This window comes from Centruroides sculpturatus, unplaced genomic scaffold (assembly GCF_000671375.1).
Source record: "Centruroides sculpturatus isolate CEXI.00-Female unplaced genomic scaffold, Cexi_2.0 scaffold122, whole genome shotgun sequence".
Lineage (NCBI taxonomy): Eukaryota > Metazoa > Arthropoda > Arachnida > Scorpiones > Buthidae > Centruroides > Centruroides sculpturatus.
The window spans coordinates 1,000,720-1,025,365 of record NW_019384345.1 but is presented as its reverse complement, the minus strand read 5'-3'; the positions used below and the strand labels follow the sequence as shown (position 1 = coordinate 1,025,365).

The 24,646-nt window shown below is 32.1% G+C and overlaps 1 protein-coding gene across 3 annotated transcripts in view; it reads right to left on the bottom strand.

The window, feature by feature from the left end:
• Window positions 1-24,352, bottom strand: part of LOC111635578 (AP2-associated protein kinase 1-like) — a 51,298-nt gene extending 26,946 nt beyond the window's left edge. The window contains exons 1-4 of one of the 3 annotated variants that reach the window (XM_023380594.1): window positions 24,088-24,348; window positions 23,901-24,009; window positions 11,584-11,751; window positions 6,181-6,299 (exon numbers count right to left, since the gene is read on the bottom strand). In XM_023380594.1, coding sequence (XP_023236362.1) covers window positions 6,181-6,299; window positions 11,584-11,698 — 234 coding nt within the window. In that variant the 5' untranslated portion in view covers window positions 11,699-11,751; window positions 23,901-24,009; window positions 24,088-24,348. Of the gene's footprint in view, window positions 1-6,180; window positions 6,300-11,583; window positions 11,752-23,900; window positions 24,010-24,087 lie in introns of all 3 variants that reach the window. The other 2 variants (XM_023380578.1, XM_023380586.1) reach the window with 2 other exon arrangements.
• Window positions 24,353-24,646: the final 294 nt, after the last annotated feature.

Genomic DNA, 24,646 nt, shown 5'->3' with positions numbered 1-24,646 from the left:
ATTAAGTTAATATATAATTATATATACAGTACCTAATTTATATATAATTAATATATAATTATATGTACAGTAATTTATATATAATTTATATATAATACTTTACAGACGATAGCAAAGTCAATTTAGCCGCTCCGTAGCGTGGTGCAGGGCGGAGGAAAGTAGTTCGGCTGCTCATCCACTATTGGTCCACATTCTATCAATCTTGTCGCGAAACGAGTCGGCGACGACGTTTTAGGAGCTCCTTTATACAAATGTTGCTACAATTTTTTCGCTATGTTATAGGAATTTCCGTTATAGGAACGCACGTTATAGGGGGGGTCGACTGTATTATTATATTGCTATTAACCTACTTCGCGTTGAATTTTCATTGATGTTAAGCCTAACAAAAGTTTTTTAAAAATAATAATCATCGCTATTGTATCGTTAAAAATTAGAAAATTAAGCCTCGTTTAAATACTGGCTCCCTTTCATGGTCGAACCATGTTGCCAGCTAAAACACGTAAAAATACTATTAAAGTAGCCAAGACATAGCCAAATATTGTAGCGCCACATCACTAGCAGACATTTGAATTTGCTGACTAGAACGGTCGGTTAACCGATGTGACGGTTAATCGGGGGTAGGATAATCGATGCTCTGCTGTATTAGAATATTCTAAGACAATGGTTCCCAATTAGTGGTACGCGTACGCCCAGGGGTACGCGAAATTGCATGAAGGGGTACGCGCGTCAATCTAAAATTGGTCGATTTAAAATTTAAATGCATGAGATGAAGCAATCAAAAAAATAATAGGGGGACCATCAAAAATTCGGCAATTTACGACATGATGTGGAATGCACAAATTCGTTTATTTATAACTAAAAATATTCTCAAAATTTCATTTAAAAATGCATTTGTGACAATACCTAAATTCTTATGCAAGAAACAAAAATTGTACAATTATCATTATCATCACGTCAGTGAAGCAGGAATAAAATATTTACAACCATTTTGCACAATATACCTCTGCGAGAGTGGATTTTCGGCCATGACAAACATGAAAACTAGACATTGTCAGTGACGATGTTTAGTTTTCATGTTTGAAAACTAAACATGAAAACTAATATACATTTATAACTTAATTAACGATGTTTAGTTTTCATGTGTGTTAAGTTATAGTCGATTCCTATGGAAATTTCATTTTAATGAACAATAATTTGAAATAATTCAATTTTGTGTCAGGCTGGCCTCTACTAGGCCCCCATAACAAAACTCTGGCTACGCCAATGATCGTCACCGACTTCAACTCGAAGATGACTCGAGACTGAAGCTGACCAAAAAGCAACCAAATTTTACAAAGTTGTGCAAAGAAAATTGTGCACATTTGTCACATTAAAATTAAATAACCTTATGTTATTTTCATTATTATTAGAATTGTATTTTAAAGGTAATAAATGTAAAAAAAANATTTTATGCCCATTATTATTTTTCTGTATTTAAAATAAACTATATTTTACATACTTTAATAATAAATATAAATGGCGTATTAAAACTAATATTAGGCATGTACAATCTTCTTTCCTGATAAATAAATTTACAGAAAATTATCTGCAAGTTTATATAACTTTTTCTGATTATAAGAACTGCATATAAAATGTAAATATTTTTCGAAAGTTGTTTTAATGTTGCAGATTAATGCGAAATAAAAATATTTAATTTTAACAATAAATTAAACAAATGGCATAACTTTCCAAAGTATTAATTTTATTAGTAATAGAACTGCATATAAAATGTAAATATTTTTCGAAAGTTGTTTTAATGTTGCAGATTAATGCGAAATACTAATATTTAATTTTAACAATAAACATAATTGTAAAACTTTGTAAGTGATATCAATAGTAGTACAGAGTTAGTAATAAAACTCCATGGTGGCATATGGAGAAGAGAAGACATTTTGTGTCCTGCAATTCCATGAAACCAACAGGATGGAACCCCTCTGCACTTCTACTATCCAGTATGGGTGTACTTCAACCAAACCCTCCTGTAGAGATAGATCAGATGTGTTCAAAGGAGGATAGCAAGCTGATGGTATGGCCTCCTGCATTTCCTAAACTGAAACCCTGTAGTTTCTTTTTGTGTCACTATGCAAAAGATCATGTCTAGGTGCAACCATTACCAACCACTTTGAATTAACAATGGGATCACATTAACACTGCAATTGCCATCATTGAAATCAGAGATGCTGCATCATGTTTTTGGAGATGAATTAGAATATTGCACTGATATCTATCATATCATGCAAAAAAGTCACATACAGCATCTCTGTCTCAAAAAAAAAACCACTTTCAGAGTTTGTCTAGAAATATACTTTACATCGTATATTAGTACTAGCTGTTACCCGCGACTTCGTCCACGGAGGTTTTGCAAGCAAACCCCATTTACATTCAATATTTCAATAACCATAGTAGTCGTTAGGTCTATATAATGCCTACCACTGAAAAGAATTGCCAAGAATCAAACGAACTATTTTCAATTTGATCAATTTTCCAGAACATTTTCAATCGTTCTATAATCGAACCAATATGCAATAACAAATTCGAATTTAAAACGGTTTGAACATTTTTAAAATCGAAATAGATAAAAATATTTATAACAATGTCTGAAATGTTATCAGTTTAATACACCTAAGTACTCAATGAAGACTAAACGTAGTTGAAAACAAAAAAATCGCATCTAAAATAGTACAGTAGAAGCTGTTCTTCCGGTTAAGCCTTAATGCTCTCCCTAACCCCCCGCAGGGGAATTTCTAAAAATCCCTTCTTAGTGTGCATAGCCATGGCATACCCTACTAAAACGCAGATAAAAACAAAAAATCGCATCTAAAATAGTACAGTAGAAGCCGTTTTTCCAGTTAATCCTTAATGCTCTCCCTCTCCCCCCACTTGGGAATTTCGAAAAATCCCTTCTTAGTGTGCGTTTTCATGACGTACCCTAACTGTGTACCAAATTTCACCTCTCTAGGTCCAGCGGTTTGCTCTGGGCGATGATGAATCAGTGAGTGAATGAGTCATTCAGTCAGTCAGGACAAGCAATTTTATATATTTAGATTAGTTTGCAATAAACAGAATAATTTTTTGAAATCTGAAAATTTTTTGAATAACCTGTATAAAAAACTTGTTCATTAAAAACTAAACTGTAACTGAAAACTGTAATAGTTACTGGTATAACTGTAAAACTTCTCTAACTTGAAGCTCCAAGGGCAGGAAAAACTTTGAGTTACAGACAATTCAAGTTAAAGAACAATAGTGTAAAAAATGCTGATTCTGAATAGATTTGCATTTTTTCTCTCTTGCATTATATAAAGAATCTCTTATAGTTTGTTTTAAAACAGCCCATGTAACGCCTTTCAGCAAAATGTTCAATATAACTAATGTAATTGAACAGTTTTGAAGATGCATCTTGAGATAAAGCAAGACCTCTTGCTTTGAGCTGAAACATTGTCTGAAAATTGGTGTTGTAGAGTAGATACAACTAACTGTATGAAAATTTCATGAAAATCTGATAATTAGGATCACTTTGGATAGAATAAATATTAAAATTAGAGTCAGGAAAGTTGAAAGTAACAAAGTGGTGTCAGGGGACAATGAAAAACTTCAACTTGGAGAAAATTCGAGTTAAGAAATTCAAATTGTAGACATTAAATCCCTAAGCTATTTCATTGAGACCTACCAAGTGCTTTGTTTTCTTTGAGTTACAGATGTTTGAGTTTGAGCTAGAGAGTTATATATACAGTGATACCCCGAACTTACGCGATAGGTGGGACCGAGCGATAACCGCGTAAGTCAAATTCGCGTAAGTCGAGGTATAATTTCGCAATTTGTGTAAAACCCAAGTCGGATGTATGTAAGCTAATAAATGTTCTCGTTAATCTTATCTCGTCTTTTGATTCGTTCACGGTTACAAGAAATCACCACATAGAGTCTCTCAAATCTCCATAGATATAACAAACACAGAAATAAATAACAAAATAAATTGTGGCTATGTGTCGATTCCACGCGACACGTCCGAACACGTAAGCCGAACAATAGTGTGGGGGGATTGCTTGGTGCTCAAACAAAAGACGAATTGACGAGATTTGAAAATCATGTAACTCCAGGTTCGCGTAAGTCGGGGTAGCATAAGTCGAGGTATTACTGTATATAGTCAAACTCTTCACATCATCATAGCTATTTTCTTTAACAAAGCTTGTGCAAAATAATTGATCAATCCAATCAAAATTTTATGCACATAACTATATACAGTATTTCTGAATAACTTTGAGAAGTACTATTTTTCACTAATATTTCAATGTAATCATACAATTAATTAATGCAGAATAAGATCAATATGTATTTTTAAAATAATGGATAACTTATTGTAAATGCCTTTTCAAAATATTAGAAAACAATACCAATAGAACATTTGTATACAGGGTGTCAATACACCATAATTTTACTTACTCTCTCTCTTTTTTTTGTTTACAAGATTCAAACATCTAACAAAACAAAAACATCAAACAGATGGTCATGCCAATCAACAAATCATCTAAACATGGCAGTAAAACTTTAAAGATAATCATTGGTAAATAAAATTTCAACATGGAGTGTTAATGTCATAAATACCATAAATTTAAGAGATTTTATAGTATGATGAGATTTTCATTTTTTTTATGAAGCAACCTAAGACAAAAAATTGACAGAGTTAAAAATAATAAATTTTAGGTCACTTCTGACTGGTAGGCAACATTGTCACACTTCCACAATTGCCACATCTGTCTTAATATGTAAATTTTGGAATAAAAATTACTAGATCTGTACAGTAAAAAAATGCATGTGCACACATATATACACAAAAATGGCAATACAGTAGTAGTTTAAATGCCAAAAATTTTTGATCTCTTCAATAAATTATTTTCAGGACAATAGAAAAAATAATTTAAAATGAATGTTTGAATTGTTAATTGTAAATGGAACAAGAAAAATAAAAAAAAAAACAGTAATTACAAAAGATGAATTTCTNTTTGTAGATGATACACTATGAGTATCAGCAGTAAAACTTAAAATTTCATATATAACTTTTAATAATATATTAAAATAGGCAAATTTTCTCTTCTAATAATATTATATTTTCGATAATTGTTATATATAGAAAATCTATAATTATAATGATGCATTGAAAGAATAACACCAGAAACAATGACATAGTTTAGAATTTATCACAATACAGCGGGTGATCGGTTAACAGACATAATCCTTTCCAAGACTTTGTTCGTTATCCGAATTGTTCGTTAACTGATTATCGATTTACCATAGATTACAGTATTATGAGAATTTGATTAATTCGTTCCGGAGACTCCAAAAAATAAAAAAATAAATGCTTTTTTACTATATTTATTTATTTATATATAATATATATATATAAACATAATGGCAAAATAATTTAAATTAATTTTGAAATTAATTTAAAAAAGCTAATTCATAAGTAGATGTAAAAGCAATAGTTGATAGTGTTAAATGATGTGTTTAATAACAAGAAAGTAGTAAATTGTTTAAGTTAATTAAATTTAGAAATAAAATGTGCAATTAAATTGACCAAAGTTACTAGTAAATGATTTTCAAGTTGTAAAATAAATTTTTGTGTAATCTTTCCTGAACAGTAATTGGATAAATAAAAAATTTAGCATTACATTAAGTCTTTATCAAATAAGAAAGTTCATCTTTGGTTGAACACAGTTATTTTTAACATTTTCAATACTTAATGCTGTTTAAGCAATTTAGTCTCAAATTTCCAATTTTTTTTTTTATATTTCACTTCATAATTACATCACAATAAATTGCTAACAAGCATAAAACAAAAGTAGGAAAAAATATTTGAGAGAATACTTTCTAAATTGTAAGTGGATTAAGTGACACGTTTTAAAAAATTTCAGGAAACATGGGATACATAGTAATACAAGTAAATGCAATGTTCTTTTTTTATTTTAGAAAATTTCTGTAGAATATATATCAATGCAAGTTTCATACTCCTTCATACAATACTCAAAATATTTACAAATAAATTAAGTAAAAATTATCCAAATGTTCTAAATTTTTGCCAATACTGTATATCTAAATCAAAATTAAGTTTAAGTTGATTAAACATTGAAAGCATTATTAAATACTTACACAAATTTGGATTTCTCTTCGACTAACATTCAGATCATGTTCATTATTTACAAACATTCTTTTCAAAGCATAATTCTGTCCATTATTTGACTTAACAAGAAACACAAGAGCAAAACCACCTGCAAATACATTTTTAAAATAAATTTCAGCTATTAGTTTAAAACATATTTTAAATTTTATACAAATATTTTTAACAAAAACTAAATTCATTTTAATTTTTATGTTTGTGAAGAAATATTGAAATGGTTTTAATTTATAAGTACGTGTAGTTCAAAGGGTTTAAAACTTAAATTATTAAACTACTTATAAAATTCTTAGGATGCTATTTTGCAGATTAATATTAATTTTAAACAACAACATTTAATTGAATATTAGCTTCCTTGGAAAATACTTTATACATTAGTAAAATTTAACATATTTAAATTTGATCAAATGTATTATTAAAAGTAATGAAATATTGAAAATTGGACATAACTAAATTGTNAGAGCATACTGCGGACTTAAAATTTAGAACTGCTGTGGACTTAAATGAGGAATCTAGAACTGCTGTGGACTTAAACAAGAAGTGTGTAGCTGCCGTGTACTTAAATGAGAAGACAGGAGCATATATTTAAATGAGGAGACTGAAGTATGTTATAGATTTATTTTAAAAAAGGTCTAGTGGGATGTTCTAATGAAAAATACGTTAGATTTTATGTGAAAAACATTCTAAGTGTCTAAAATTTGAATTTGTAAATGCTTCATTTAACTGAAAATAACGATGTTTCTGCTTTGCCACCAGCTTACTCCACAAAGAAACTTAAAAAAAAATGAAATTAAGCCTCTAAAAACTGAAAAAAAATTTGATTTTTGAAGACACACTAAACTCATTTCGTATTATCGATTTTAAATTATTATTATTATTAAATGATTTAATATGATGATGATGGAATTTTTATACCAATGAGCAGACAGCCAGACATTTGCATCTCTGATTCAAATAAAACTTGGTGAGAATGTAGTCCTAAACACAAATAGTTCCTTGTCCAAATAATAGGACCCACTTCTCAAGCATTTCGAAAAATGAACCTCTGAAAATTAAGTGTGTATCTTATGAACCTAGAAGTTCTATCCATCCTAGGAATAGCAGCAGCCAAGTGGATACTAGGTTCTAGATGCTAGAACAGTAATTTTCAACCAGTGTGTTGTGAGAATTTTTGAAGATTATTAAATAAATACTGTGTAGACACCTGAAATTCTCAATGGGTCAATTGGGTCTGACATTCTGCAGATGTTTGTAAACTGTAGGATTCTTCTTGTACACTAGTCTTCTGTCCATAGCTGTCCCAATTTCCTTAAAGATGTTACTGAGGAATATACAGTAGTGGTCAAGTACAGCTCAACCACTACTGTATATTGTCCATTCTAGTATTATCACATCTATCCAAATCCAGTGTTCCAGAAATTGTCTACCTGTATTTATATGATCCTAGAATGATAACCAAGATGTTTCCCAAGCGTTTTTTAATGTAGTGGTCTCTCTTCCTGTCTGTCAACAATGTAAGGACAGTGGGTATATGCCCTTCTAATCAAGGCTTTGAAAGCAACTAATTTGTAGTGTAGTGAATCATTTGAGCCAAGGAATAAGTAGACGGTTAGATACATAACCAAATGATTGCCTTAAATAATCAGGAAATAAATCTGCTATTCTATAGCCCAATTATTTAAGGTGATTGTGATGTTTTATTCACTAATGGAAGGTTGTAAGTGGGTTTCTGAAAAACTTTTGTCCAGATTACACCATTGTTAAGTGTGATAAGAATATCTAAAAAGTAGGCCTCCCATCACTCTCCTGTTCTGAGCAGTTTTAGTCCATAATGGTTGATGCTGACATCAATTACTGTACGTCAATGGGTATAAAGATTCAAAGTCACACACTATAACATATTCATCTTTAACTAAAAATATATTACTAATAAATAACCAGCAAAATAGATGCTGTATGTCAGTTCTCGTTCCTTATGATAAACACATCATCTATGTATCTGGTGTAAATCCAGATGCATGTGCTGTATTTCAGCAAGTTAGACTTCTCCAATGATCTTAAAACCATCTCTGTGTCTAAGATAGAATTTTTTTTAATAAATTGAAATAAGATTATTTCTAATCAGAAAGTAATTCTAGAAAAGTTTTATACTTTAAATAAATATCTTTTTAGTCTATATAGCTCCAGCTGCATGTATTTCCAGTAGTGAAAAGTAAGTTGTGTTGTGCAGTTGTTTTAAGAAATGAGTCTCTCAATGGAAGAAAATATTCATGATTGAGTATTATTTCCGTACTCATATGGAAGTGGTTGTGAAGGGGGACAGAGTTTGAAAAAGGTGGCAGAACAATTCCAACAGAGACTTAATAAGACAGCACCAAGTAATACAGTTATACAATCTATTGTCATGAAATGTTGCCATTCTGGTAGCGTACTATGTCAATGGAAGGGGAAGTCTTGGTGTTCAGTTCCAGGATATGTTTGAAAATCTGCATGAATAATAACACTGTCTACAGCAAGGCAGTGCACACTTTGAACATGATGGTAAATCATTATAATAATGTATATGTTAGTTTCTTTCAGGAGAAATAAACTCACTGATGACAAGGTAATATTGTTCATCTTTTCATTTCAGTACTGTATATTTTGGCACATATTGTATTATTATTTAACTACATTAATAATTTGAAAAAAATACTTGAATTATGTCATTGAAAAGAAATAATGCATATTAAAAATATAATAATACTCTACAGCTAAAAAATAAAACTACAGTAGAGCATCGATTATCCAACTCAATTGGGGACTGGGGTTGGTCAGATAACTGAAAATACGGATAACTGAAAAATATGAAAAAATACATTATTAGTATATTAGTATATCTCATGTAATTAGTGTACCAGCAGACTCCCCTATAACGCTTAGATACGTTCCACATTAATCGAATTTTACATTGTAGGAATGATTAAATACATGAGCCAATCGCAGCCCGATAGGTGTGAAGTTTACAGACTAAGGCTGTTTGAAAGGTTTTCTTCTATAAAATTAACCGATTCTAGACTAATTCCACTCAACATTTCCAAAACACATATAATTTTTTGGGAATAATAAGTATAAACTATGCTATAAATAAAAAATTATAGGATTACTTACCGAGTGTGCACCGTTCGACTACACTGTTGCTCAAAGCTTGTTTTCGTCGCGGAACAGCACACGAAACGGCGGCCGCGATTTCTGATAACGAATTTTTCACAGAAAAATAACTTGACCTCTATAAAATTGTACATATCAAAGGCTAAGGTGAAGATCTACAAATATTCTATTCTACGTCACGACAATGATTCAACTTTCATATGGACATCTAATCTCTATTCTCTAAGTTAAATTAAGAGACAAGAGAGAGATTTCGCAGAGAGAGAGTATACAAATAGTTATCCAAAAACAAATACCTCTAAGTTCCTGATCCGTAATATGGGTCGTTGGTAAAAATGTTCCTGGATCGTCACGGCAGTTATGGCTATATTGGTCAGTAGATGTGGCAGCAGATGTTCGCCCTGGAGGTGTCCGCCTTGTGAATGTCTGCCTTGTGGATTGCATCCAAGCCCTCTTTATACTACTATACAGGTGTGCGTATAAATCATTAATGACATCATTAATGATTTATACGCACACCTGTTCGTGTGTTGATGTCTGGATCTAGCTAGTATGGACAACTGACACAGAGAAGTTTGTTTAATTTATTGATGTCAGTGTCTAGAAGATATGATTTTATAATATAAATTTCTATAAGTTTGACAGCTCTCATCCATAAATTAACATGCATCTGACAATAATTTCTTTAACCTGGTCAACTATCTAGCTATTGTTTATATAAAACGTCGCATTTGACTATGTACGAGGCGATTTACTGCTGTAACCACGTGTCATGTGCAACCGAAGAGGGGGAAGAAACATCTCTTATTCCCATCTTGTTGATATTAACATCTATAGAATTACCTTTAAACAAATGGAGGAGATTTCTTTTATTGATATACTAACGATTTTTTTCGAGGAGATTGTCTCGGTCATCGACCGCAGAAGTCCGTCTTTTTCCTTTTTTACCTAATCACGAAGTTTATTAGAAAGGTGATACTGTTCTAAAACAAAAGGGTTTTGGACTGTCACACAGCAATAAAACAATCCCTTGGTACTGGGCAGGGTTTCAGAAAATGTGACTGCAAATCTAAATGTACCACAAATAGGTGTGCTTGTCGCAAAAACCAATTGCTATGTAATTCAAAGTGTCATCAATCTTTAGATTGCACTAATAAGTAAGCACAATTTTATCATATGTTTTGCAAATTCATTTCCCTAATTGTAATAATATTTTAAACCATTTGATTTTTGTATTAGTTTTTTTAATTGATTGATGATTGATTCTATCAACTAAATTTGTTGATTGTTTGATTATATTAACTTGATTCTTTAGATATTGATAATTAAATAAATAACATTATGTTAATTTAAGCGGTNAAAAAAAAATAATTGATTGGTTAATTTTTGTTTAAGGCATTGCTAGAGTTTGATATTAATGTTACGAAAACGTATGATTAAAGGAAGTTTCATATTATATGTGTGTTAAGTTATTGTCGATTCCTATGGAAATTTCATTTTAATGAACAATAATTTGAAATAATTCAATTTTGTGTCAGGCTGGCCTCTACTAGGCCCCCATAACAAAACTCTGGCTACGCCAATGATCGTCACCGACTTCAACTCGAAGATGACTCGAGACTGAAGCTGACCAAAAAGCAACCAAATTTTACAAAGTTGTGCAAAGAAAATTGTGCACATTTGTCACATTAAAATTAAATAACCTTATGTTATTTTCACTATTATTAAAATTATATTTTAAAGATAATAAATATAAAAAAACTTATTCTATTTATGCTGTTTATTTATGTATTATTACGAAGCTGTCTATCCACAGCTTCGCTTACATTATATCGAATTTTCTCGTGGGAGTAAGATATTTTCTCATAGTAAAATGTAGCCTATGTCCATCTTCAACATGTAAGCTATTTCTGTGCCAAATTTTATTAAAACCTGTTTAGCGGGTTAGATGTGAAAAGGTAACAGACAGACAGCAGACAGAATTACCTTCGAATTTATAATAATAGTATGGATTAATATGAATTTCTGCCATAAGGGGTACGCAAGTTTGAGCTCTTTCTTGAAGTGGTACGCAGGAAAAACTAATTGGGAACCACTGTTCTAAGATATAGATTACTGTAACATATATAAGTTTAAATATAAAAAATTAAAATACTAGCAAACCCCTGAATTAAATCTAAAATTAATATAAATATAATTAATATATTTATTAAGATAATTTTATAGACCTTCAGCAATGACATCATCTACAGTTACTGTATGCCGACCAATTACAAATGTTTTATTCACAAATTTGGAAATTTCTCTGGAAGACGGTTCTACTTTTGAGAAAAGTTTCTTCATTGTACTAATTAAAATGGAAATTATCAGTAAGAATGATTCACTTGAAATTCTTCCTGAAATATACATTAAATTAATTAAAACCATAGAATTAAATAAAATTTAAAATTACACATATAAGTATTTTATCCTATTGTGACATTTTGTAAAACAGCATTACTTAATATAATTACATTATAAAAAATTTAAAAATACAGATTAATGCAATGACATTATCTATATTGTAGATATTTTTATGCCAGATGTTCTTTAAAAAACACACTGCAGGAGTGCCTAACAAAACAAGAATGTCATACAACATAACACGAAATACAAGGTGGTTATAATTAAAGTCGCCCTACTTAGACCTCATTGATGTATTTTGATGACATATATTTATGTTACTGTGAAAGTCTGAAATTAGAGAATATCGATGTTCTCCGGTAAATGTCAACACATACAAAATATGTCAATGAAAGACCGAATATTTGGTTATATTATTATACATTTGAACAATCGCCGGTGTATGTTGACAAGCACAGATAAGCTTTGGTACAGGTCAAAGAAATTGTTAATACTTTTGAAGAAAATTTGAACAGTGGCCATAACAAATACCATATTCCAAAGGAAAATATTGAAGAGGAGCTGCAACTCACCACGTCTTCATATCAAGCCCTTTCTGAACAACGTAAAGTTATTTCTATAAAAAGAGTGGCCGCAAAAGTGAATCTTCTACTGTAAGAAGTGAAAATGTTATGAACCTCAAAAAGAAAATTTCCTTCTTCTCAAATTGGTAATACCATACAAATACAAGTCCCTGATGTCAACCGTGGCCCTACAGATGCCCAAAATGTGTTGGCCATTGTTGTTGGAATAGAAGATTCCGACTTTTATAAATTAGCAAACAAAAATGGTACCCTCAAGCAGCTTTATATCTGTAATCAGTTCATAATTTGTAAAGAAAAGTTACTTTCCATAGTTGAGATTTCTTCTCAAGAAATATCGCTGAGAGAAGCAGCTGCAGCTAATTCGAAAAGTGGAAGGCAAGGCTATTCGCATTTTTTACCGGAAGCTCGCCCTCTGGTGTTTAAAAACAAAACTATTCTATCTGGGTCATTTGATTCAATCTTGTGTATTATCAGCAGTAAAGTTGAAAAGCAATAGAAAAAGCAATGCTTACTCTTGGTTCCAAATTGCAATTTCAAAGCCTTACAAGAACCTGATACAAGTTTTCGTCTATTCCCACACAAAAAATGGGAAAAACAGATGATTATTTGGAAATTAATCGGTTATATTTATGAGCTCTGAATTTTGAAAGAGTGGATTAGACTTAAGAATTGGCAGTTTCCTGATTGTGTAGCTTTACACGAACAGCTTTATGCTGTCAATTTTAAAACATTTTGTTAAAGTTTAAAATGCCAGTAATTTTGTGTAGGACACAGGGCCGAATTTAAGCATTTCGAAGCCCTAAGCTGAACTCTGTAAGGCCCCTTACCAACCCTTCACAATTTTAGAAGTCAATCATAAAAAGAAAAGAATTAAATCACACTATGACTCTGATTTAATACAGATATTGGAAGAAAAAGACATGAGATTTCATTAGTCTTATGTTTTATAACTAAGTTTAATTAAATTTTTATACCCATTCCATTAAAAATCTTTTTTTAAATTGGTTTTATCAATTTTTTAAAAAAAGATCTTATGTTAACTCTTAGGAAAAAAATTAATGAAATACTACACAAAATAAACAGTGAAGTATATTTTGTTGGTTTGTAAAAAAATGCTTATTACAAAATCTGACTTCAATTTTCTTTTTTTAAAAATGTTTGAGGTCCCTTGAAAGTTGAGGCTTTTTACTTGTAAATCCGGCCCTGATGGAACAATGTCAAAGCTGATGTTTTTTAACACAAAGGGCACAAATATGTATAGAACAATCTCACTCATTTGTTTTGATACCACATAATGATGTGTCCCGCTAACAATAATTGTTCTCCTTCTATAAAATTTCTTGATAAACAGCTACAGGCAGCATATATCATTATATCGGACAGTAATATATGATTAATTTTACATTACTAGTTAGAAGCGACCCAGATAAAGTAGCCATTTTGTAAAAATTCAGCGCCCTCTATAGTTCATGAAAAACGCAAATACATGCTGTCATTGCAAAAAGAAATGTTCCACAAATAAATGCAGTTGTAAAAGAAAAAGGCTCTTGAGCAATTCAACGTACCATAACAGTTTAATAATGCAATAAATAAGATTGTACAATGTTAATCACATAATTTATGTGTAAGTTTATTATTGTATTATTTTCTTTAATGATTTAGAATGTACTGTTCATTTTAGGTTCAACAGTTTATTTACATGTGCTGTTACTTAAGCTTTCTCCTATTTTGACATATTAAAAAGTTGCATTTTTGTCTTAACGTGATAAAAATATTTTTATTCAACATTCACCATCAGTGCATGATGAATGTGGACATCTGCTGGTGTAAGTGAGAAATAATGATATTTAGCAAATATTTCATATATACACAAAACGACTGTGTGAATGCTGACATTCACCAGAAAATGTTGACATTTGCCAGATATCGGTCATTCACAGTAACATATACGTTATATGGGCCATGGGGAAAAGGAAAATGCAAAAAAAATATTTAGTTTAAATTTCTACCATCAGGTGAAAAAAATGGCACATGAACAAGAAACAAAAATGGAAACATGCAAAAAGTTCTTATTCACAATGTTTGTTCAATGTGAATCAACGTGTTCAAAACACCTTACAGCTTGTTCAACAGTAGCCCGATAGATTTGTCAAGGAATTGCACAACATGGCATGTTATGCTTGTTTTCAATTCAGGCAGAGTCCATATGTTTCCTCTATAGATACAATCTTTCAGATATCCCAACAACCAAAAGTCACAGGGATTCAAGTCTGGAGAATGAGGAGGCCAGGCATTCTGAAAACTCAAAATTACCCAATTGTCTCCAAATTTGTCATGCAGCAGTTCATTCACATGTCAGGTAATATGTGGTGTTGCCCCATCTTGCATTAAGACAGTAGTCTCTAAACATCCTCATTCTTGTAAAGCAGGAATGACACGATGCAGCAAAAGTTTGCAGTAACTGGCACCCATCACAGAACACCTTTTAAGGCCTTGTGGTGTAATTCAAAGAAAAAAGAGCCAAGAATGAAGTCAGAAGTGAAACCACATCAAAGGGTCATGTAAGCAGAGTGCAGAGGCTGTTCATGCACATCAGGTCGTGCAGTATGTGACAGTTCTGAGTATTCACTGCTCTGTCTAGGATGAAATACACCTCGTCTAACCACAAAATGTTCCATGGCCATGCATTGTCAATGGTTATTCTGGCCAAAAACCAGTAAGCAAACTCTGTGTGTTGTTCTGGATCTTGAGAGTGCAGCTTTTGTGACATGTGGATCTTGTATGGATACTACTATACTGGATTGTACTATACTGGATTGCATAATTTTTTGAACTGTAGGCCAAGGAAGACACAAATCATATGACACCACTCAAGTACCCATCGAAGAATGTTGGGAAGCATTTGCTCAATCACAGCAATGGAGACTTGCTCCACAGTTTCATTTGAAATCCTTTTCCGACCTCTTCCTGGCAATACATCCAACTCTCCAGTCTCTTCAAATCTGCTAATCTTCCTCAAACCATACCCCGACATAGGCCATTTTCACAAGCCTTTCAAGTGTCGATATTATTGCAGTGCAGCCGAACCATTACTGACATTCTGATAAAACAACTTTACCAGTAAAGCTCGATCTTTCTTCTGTACAGGCATGATAAAGAATGGCATCGACTACTGGCTTTTTAAAAGGTTCCTAATTTGCATAATGTGAGATGCACAATTTTTTCACCTAGTGGTAGAAATTTGAACTAAATATCTTTTTGCATTTACCTTTTTCCCAATGGTCCATAAAACATATATACCAAATTTCATCGAAATATGTCAATGAGAACAAGCTCTATATAGGTCTGAGTAGAGCAACTTTAATTATAACCACCCTGTATATGAATCTTTTTTTGTTATATGGAAAAGTTTTGACCATTGTGCATTAATTAACATCTTAAAGAATCTGTCTTTTCTTTTAGGAACTGTCTCTCTTCTCAACAACATAGTATGTGAAGTACATTGTCAGTAGATGTGAGGTTTTGTGATGTACAGTATTCTATATTACTGTATGGTCCAGATAGCGTGTAGAAAGTTAATGTAAAATATACTGTAGAAACAGCAACGTGTATACCAAAAAATTAGTGATTGAGCAACACTTTCCAGGTTGTTTTATAAACATTTTATTTGTTCAAAACTACTTCACTGAAGTGTGGTAGCCCCCTATGATTGCTATTAATATAATTTGATTACATTTTTTGTTGAAATGAAGAAAAAACTCTTCTAAATGAGGAAGTTATTTACAAAGATATTTATTTCACTAACAAGGAGTATTATACACCTATGTCCCCAATCGATTTAAATGAATTTTCGCAAAAAGGTATGATAATGTATTCATCCAAACCATTTCATTCTATGAGCCATAATGAGGAAATTATGACTAATTGAATGTGGAACTACTTCTCATATCAAACAATACAATTCAGTCACAAGAGCACTAATCAGTTTGAGAAGAGAGGAGTAGCTATGAGAAAGTTGATGGTATTTTGTTATCCATACCGTGATATTGTATCAATCATTAAAATACTAACAATTGTTATCTAGAGCAAGAGTAGTTTAATATCAACTGAGATTAAAGTTTTAAGTATAACAAATAATTTTTACATTATTTACATTATACTAATAATTATATCAATATCCTTAAAATCACATCAATATTTTAATGAAATGATATAATGTCTAACCAGTAAATCAAAGAAGTCATTTCATGCAATAAGGTTATTTTATTTATTATCTCAATCAGGACAGTAGCATCTAGTATATTCTCAATAGTAATTACTTTTGGTGATTACATTAATATTAATATAATTTACTCGAGAAAGAGAGAAGCAGTACAGAAATAATAATGGCTTTCAATCCATAAATGGTACAAACCATAAGCATTTGTGATCAGTGAGCACATTTTATAAATGTAGTTTGATCACAATCTACAGTATCATAGACAATATTGTCACACACTGTAAATTTGAAGCACACTTCCTTGACACAGGAATTTTTCTCTAAAAATCAGAACCCAGAAGAACACCACAAGCAACAAATCATAAGTTTGAAAATGTTAGCAGATAATTAAAAGTGCAAGAGAGATTGCAACTTGATAACATCTTCGATCATTCCAATTATTAACTTCACGTATCCCTCTGTCATTGAGGAATACCTCTAGGCTTGTAAGAATTTGTCTGTTAAGGTGTTTTAATTGCCAATTAAAGGTGGTGTCAAGAGGATGCAGCAGAAAAATCCAGTTTTCTCTTATAATTTTTAAGTAATTTCTGGAGTATTGGCAGCTTAAATGAAGAATTTTGTATATGAATTCATACTTGTGTCTCTGCCTCATGAATCTATCACAAGAAGAAAACTTTACATTTGAGACTATTTGTCTTTCCAAAAAGAATTTAAAAACTTCTCATTTTGCCTGATACTATACAAGTGGCAGTAACATTAGGAAGGTGTGAAACTATCAATGCCTGAAGCTCTTCTCACATTCTTGTACTTTTGCCTGAAGCTCTTCCCACATTCTTGTAAACATAAGAAATGTTGCCTTCAACCAGCCCTATTATCAATAATAGCATACTGTACAATAAAGCTGTGTATTGCCAGAGTTTTTGGTGACTGAGAATACCCCAAAAATTAATTTTTTTACCTTTGAAGGTGTAAGTCCTTGTAGGTAGTATTTCATATTGGAAACTACACTGGTTGTATTGAATATATGGTCATTGATCAAGTTCTCTGATGTGGATATTATGTCATCCTGAAAGGTCTTTGCTGCCCACATAATATTCTCTGGTGATTGCAGCACTGGTTTGCTAATTATCAGTGTTATTTTTCATCTATCAATGTTTTAGTGACTCTTAAAATGATGTAACCATGTATCGTAGTCTAGAAGTTTAAGTTAGTGATGTTAGATCAGACCCGACTTGAGTTTCCATACTGACTTAACTTAAATAACAGTGTGGCTACACGCCATATTTTAAACTGTATTTGTATATATATCTATATATCTTCACTTCACCTTCATCTGTCCTATTTGTTTACTCTTCTATAATCTTATCATCTTCCCATTGACCTTAGTGTGTGGGTGGACTGAGTGGAAAGGAATGAATGGAAGGCTTTTGAGAGGGAATATGAGTGGACTAAGGTGAGAGGAGGAACGAGGGGGAGTTAAGAAGGGGGAGAACGAAGGGAGTGAGTGGAGAGAAAAAACGGGGAGAGACTGGAAGTGGGAGGAGAAGGGAAAGGACGGGAGACGGAGAGTAAGGAAGTGGATAAGGGAGGTCGTAAGGAAAGCCTCCCCTGTAAGTTGGACATTGTATGGTAAGAAAAGAAATAGAGCACGTTGGAACAAGAAAATAAAAAGGAACTTTATTGGGAGGAGATTCAGCATCGTGTTGGATAAGCGACAACCCGTGAACCGGAAGGAAAAGGAATGAACTGTGCAAGAACGAGAGGCATCAACCATCACAAGGAGCTCCAATTACCAAGTTTGGGTACCCTCTGTCCTATCTCACATCTTCTTCCAAACCTATTCTATTCTATACTAACCCTTAGAAATAAGAGACTAGCATAGATTACTTAGTTTAAGGGGCTGTAACTACATGCTCACTTTCCTGTCGCGTCTTATATCACTCGGTGATTTATTAATTGTGCGTATCGTTCGGTGGATCTAGATTTAAGTTGGTATCCTTGTAACCTGTATCAACCGGGCGAGTAAATAAAATTTTTGCATTTTATTTAATTAATTTCGTTTTGTTTACCTCTCGCCCGTTGGTCTTACAACAGAAATTTCCTGTCATTTTCGTCTTTTTTCTTTGCATTTCCCAACTATTCAACAGATGAATTTCCAGTCTCCAAAAAACACACTTTTGTCTCCAATTTCCTTATTTTCCAAATTTGAAATCATCATCTTTTCTTAAACTCTTGAGTAGGAAAATGTATCAGATATGCATTTATTTGTAAATATTCATCATTCAAAAGAATAAAAAAAATTTACAATTAAAACATAGCTAAATGCAGAAATGTCTGTGATAAGGCAGAACCTCTAAAAACTAGCCAATGACAGCAGATTACACAGATGAATACCTTAATTTTTAAACCTCAATAATTTGCAAATTATGGCCTATAGAATGAAACAGTTTGGGGAATTGAATTATATCAAACACTACTTTTGTGTCAAAATTCATCAGTAGGGACATAGGTGTAGCATTCCTTGTAAGTATTCAAAATGGGCACCCTGCACCACCTGACAGTATGCAAGACAAGCTAGATACTAGATAAAAAGAGAGGCCTTACCAACTGGTATAGCCAAGGAGAAGTGGGGGAATAAAGGTAAAGGAGAGGGAGGAGGGAGGGGAAGAGGGGGACGGACAAGTGAGAAGGAAAGAGTGGGAGGGATCTCATGATGCCTGGATGGAAACTATTTACAACCAAAAGGGATATACCTAGTGCTACATAGATTACCCAAAGCATTGTGCAAGAAGAACAAACACAGACACAATAATACAATAACAATGCATATGCACTGCGTGTACATAGATTAAATAGAACAAAATTACAACATACCCCTGGAAATGTGAGCTGATACAATAATGATAAATAAGGGTAGATCCTGAACAAGTACAAAACAGATCTAAAACCCGTGAGAGCTGCTATAAAGGAAATTGACATAACACAATGGCTAAAGAACTCAGAATACAGTACTAATTTGCGTGGAACCAAAGAAAGTCTATGCCCACACAAGGGTGGCTACACTAGCTGAGAATTTTAATACTAATGATAAAGTTCTTGAAGGATATGAAAATGTTTTTGTTGCTCATTAATTAACAAGTCCGGAGTACATGACCAAACGATGTTCTCCTGACATACCACGTTGATGAGATGTTTTCATTCTGGAAGTAATTAGGACAGTAGAAAATGATATGATAACTGTCTTCTTTCTCCCTAAGAGGGCAGGGGCAGTACCTCACACCTTTCTTCAAGAACCGTGCAAGGTAGGTCTTAAGGTTTCTGTGTCTTGTCATTATTTGAGTCAGTTCATAAGATGGAGTGAAGTATGTTACTTTTTCCTGTTGCCATTGCCAATACCGGAAGGAATTGGCGAGTGACCCTAACTGTGGAACTATTCTATTATGCTGCTATTTGTTGTGTGAGAGCCCTCAGTTGCTTGACCAACCAGCTAAGGGGGACCTTGTATAAGTGTAACTATGCAGGTTAACTGTGGCTTTTCTAGCCAACAGGTCTCTCTCAATTTGCTCCAGAATATCCTCAATATCACCTTATTCTGGATCAAAGGGCACTCCAGGATTTGGGGGAATGAGTGGGAGAGTCAACTGTTTCCTTAACAATAGGAAGACATGCTATAAATTCTCCCTCAATTCTCATAAAACTATTCTGACATTATCTATATGGAGACATCAATTATACACTGTGAAAAGAAATTACTCTTTAAACACTAAATCAGCTAAAATCAACATACTTCAGGCACATCTTCCATACTGTTAATAAGAGAAATAATTTCTGATAGAAAAAGATCCCTAAAATATTGATGTTCAATAGTCAAAATTTTTCCACATATCAAAAAACGACAAAAAATCCTGTATTTTTACTCTGTCAGATGCTCCAATAGTGTATTTTTTTACTGAACATCCAGTATATGATATTGAACTAATTTTAAATATTTTTATATTTTCATAAACATGTTACTAAATACATTACATAAACTCAAAAAATTGCAAAATTTCATATTTTTATTTGTATAATTTGATTAACATTGAAATCGCAATAGGTTTTTTTAAATACAAACATGCCCATAGCTCTATTTTTAATCAAAATATAAACTAGAACATTTCTGAAAGTCAAAATGTGTGTAAAATATTTATGTAATGTTTGATATTACATTCAGATTATCAATTATCATTTAATTCTTTTATTATCTTAGGCATAGTAATTATGCATTACAATGCTGTAAGTATGCTGACAATAGTATACCCAGTGTAGTACTGTAACTAGGCAGATGCAACAGGTGCACCCACACAAGGTCGACTTGGAAGGGGGGCCCAAAATGCATGTATTTGTTTTATTATTTTCCCAAACCTAATTAATTAAGGGGCCTAAATGCAAATTCTTGCACAGGGCACAGGAATGGCTAGTTACAGCACTGCCCAGTGTGGATGGCCAGGCAGTTAAGGTATGATCCTACCAGTCTGGAAAACCCAGGAATGAATGCAGATAGATTAATAAAAACTAGTGATGTAACGAATATTCGGTTACTATTCAGTATTCGGCCTATTTTTCGCTATTCGACTGAATACCGAATACCTAAAAACAGGAGTGAGAAATAACAAAAGAACAGTAAATTAATCATTTTGGTATTTAGATTTAATGTTATCGGGTAGTGTTTTTTGTTTATATTTATTTATAACTTATAACATGCACAAAATAAAAAAGAAAATAATATTAGTCACATGAATTCACAAACTATAATTACAAAGATCAGCACACGTACACACCTATTCATTCAAGAATCATCACACATCTGAGGATCTGACCCTGCCTATCCTTCTTTTTAAGCGCTCGTCTTTGCTCTTCCCTTTTTCTTTTCTCTATCGCTCTAGTCCACGTATGCCTATGCATACATCATAATACGCATTCACGATACTTTTGATTTGTCACTTCTCCGTCATAGATTTCCCATTTTACAATTACGTGACTCATAGCCTGGTGATAACGGAGAAAAGAGACAGATAGGACATCGGTATAAGTCACAGTCATGATTTCACAGATTTGAGACAGCATGGTAGCCCGAACGGCCTCAGGCTTTTGCCCGTGCATGCTAAGTGACTTTCATTACAAGCATTTAGCTTTCCAAAGTCTATGGCAACAATTGTTTGGCATTGACGACCGAAAATTTCGCACCAATAAGCTGCCTTGACTTGTTCGATTATGTTAGCAACTCAATTTCATATTTATTTTCACATTTTCACTTTGCGGTCCTTCTCTATTCTTTTCCCGTTATTTACACGTGTAGGTCATTTCATTGTTATCCACATTTGATATCATTATTTATCATTTATCACATAATGCCATGACGCTCTTTTATGTCTGCTACAACTGTCAAGAATTAACGCGATTGGCGAAGCGTAGTGATAGTGGGCAAATAGAAAGCAGGGTCCTTGCCATAATGCGGTTTGGGCGCCAATTTTCGTACGTGCATTAATCAAGCCGAATAGTTTGGCCGAATATTTGGTATTCGGCCTGAGGCCGAATATACTATTCGTTGCAACACTAGTAAAAAACCAAGAATTTTTCAAGGTTGGTCCTAGATATGTCAATCCCTACCCCTCAAAACCCAGCCACCACATTATGGGTCTGGCCAAACCCACAACAGGCTTGATAAAAAAAGGCCCTTAGTGCTTACAGGGTGAAAAGAGTAAAGAAAAAATATCCAGTGTTGCCAATTCAATGTTTTTGACACTGGTATTTTCAATTAGTTATCCTATTTGTTAAAATTTAGTTGTCTGAACTCTTTATATAATACTTTATATATATAATACAATGTACTACTGTACCTGTATTACTCTACATTCCACTTTATTACTACTAGTAATATATCTAGTAGGAAAAGTCAGTACAAATACACTACCAAACTTCCAGCAACTGATGATCTGGTACCTTTTTTTTTATCAGGGCAAAATTATTAGAATTTAAAATTCCCTCAGCCATCAGACTAGTTTACTGGACAGCCACAGATGATATGTATAGGGTACGCTTACTTACATTATTTACACTACACTTTTTGTGGTGATACTGCAATTGGTGATATTCTAGTTTCTTTTGCTTAAATTTAACCCTAGCTATAGCTTCTAAGAGAGAAGAGTCAGTGGTGATGTCAAATGTAACTTAACTTTAGTAATTATTTAATTCAAGTTTCTAGCAACCCATGATATAGTTTAGACATAGGGCAGGTATATTATTAGTTGGTTAGAGGCATGTTTATGAATTATTACACATGACCACATTTGGTCTGGAAAAATAGTTAATCTGGCAAGACTTTGGAATTAAACCTGACAGAAATTTAGTGTACCTGTACTATAAACCTATTATTGATATAAAATGAAGACTAAATAATTGCTTAAAATGTCAAGTTTTATCATCAATCTTTCTATAAATTGCTATTTTTTATTTCTCAGCCTTTGCATCCAAAATCTGCCTTTCCTATCTATCAAGTCAGCCTATCTATAAGATTAACAAGTATGTACTTTCTTAACTATTTTCACAGCTAATTCTGATGCATATCCTCTTAATTATTTCATAATTCAGTGGTTCCCAAACTTTTTGATTCTTGACACTCTTGCTAAATCCAGGTTTTTCCAAGGAACCCTATATCAAATTTTAGCAAGTACAATATGCGAAATATTACTTAGTTTAAAAAATATTGTCTATTATAAAAATTTTAAAACATTTTGTGGCACCCTAGGGGGCTGTGGCTCAACTTTGGGAACCGCTGTCATAATTGTTTATTCTTTTGACTTTTCTTTAATCAATCAGTTTTAAATTGATTCTAAAAATTAACCAACCACTTTGTATCAATTCGAGTTCCAATAACAGTTACGTTATATACTTCATCTTTTTTTTTATTCAGTATTTGTTTTTGCGGGCATATCTATTTAAGAATTCTAAATCTCTTTAGTAACTTTTTCTAAACATATTTTTAATATATATTAATCATTCATTAAACATTAGCAATAGTTTGCACAATACGTATAATATAAATATAGATATTTTCTAGTCTTTTTTTTCCCCGATAATTCAATTAGTTTACTCTTCTTCATTGTAATATATTATTAATTTAAACATTTATTAATAATTTTAAGAATTTAATTTTGTAAAATATGACTTTATATATGAATGATATGATAGACATCACTAATTGTTAGTACTGAAGTATTAATTGCTGCAGTACTAACAATTAGGGTGATGTCTAGGATTTCATTTATTCAATTATTAAGTATATAAGAAAGATATTTACGGTTATTTCTAATGAATATAAAGGAAGGAAATGCAGCTATTTCAGTATGATTTATAAGGATTAATGTATTCAGAAATTTGACCGAGAAGCACTTTTAAATGCGCAGCATCTACGTATTGAAAGAAAATTATTATATTTGTCAATGATACAATATACATTACATTAGCCTCGTTAGTTCAATACTTACATTTGTCTCATATATCACTCGAAATTATTGACATATTAGTGAGAGTTTGCCGGAAACTTTATCACTTCTATTACAAACAAGTATAGAAATGTTGCCATGGCAACTAAATGTCAGCAATAGATAGGGGCGCTAAAATCGTTTTCTCTGCTAAATAATATTACAATTCAGCATTTTCTAGTAAATTTGTTCATTTTTTTGTTGTTTGAAGAAATCTTTTATTTTCGATTATTATTTTTAATCGATTTCAAATTCGAATTAATTATATTATTGCTGCTTTCACTTTATCTTTAAAGGAAAGTTCCTTAAACTTCCTTTTGAGATAAATGTGTCATATTTAATAATATCCGTACCAACGTCTCTCTCCGTCAGGACTTAATTATCTTTTTTAATTCGAATCTACGTTAATTTCTATCATTTTTACATTATAATTATTCCCATTTAAATTTATTTTTTAATTTTTTTTAATGTAAATTCTTAAAGCCTTAAATAATGTACATTTTTACGTCAAATTGACGTCACTCCCACATTTTCTCATAAGAAACCTATAAAAATGATGTCA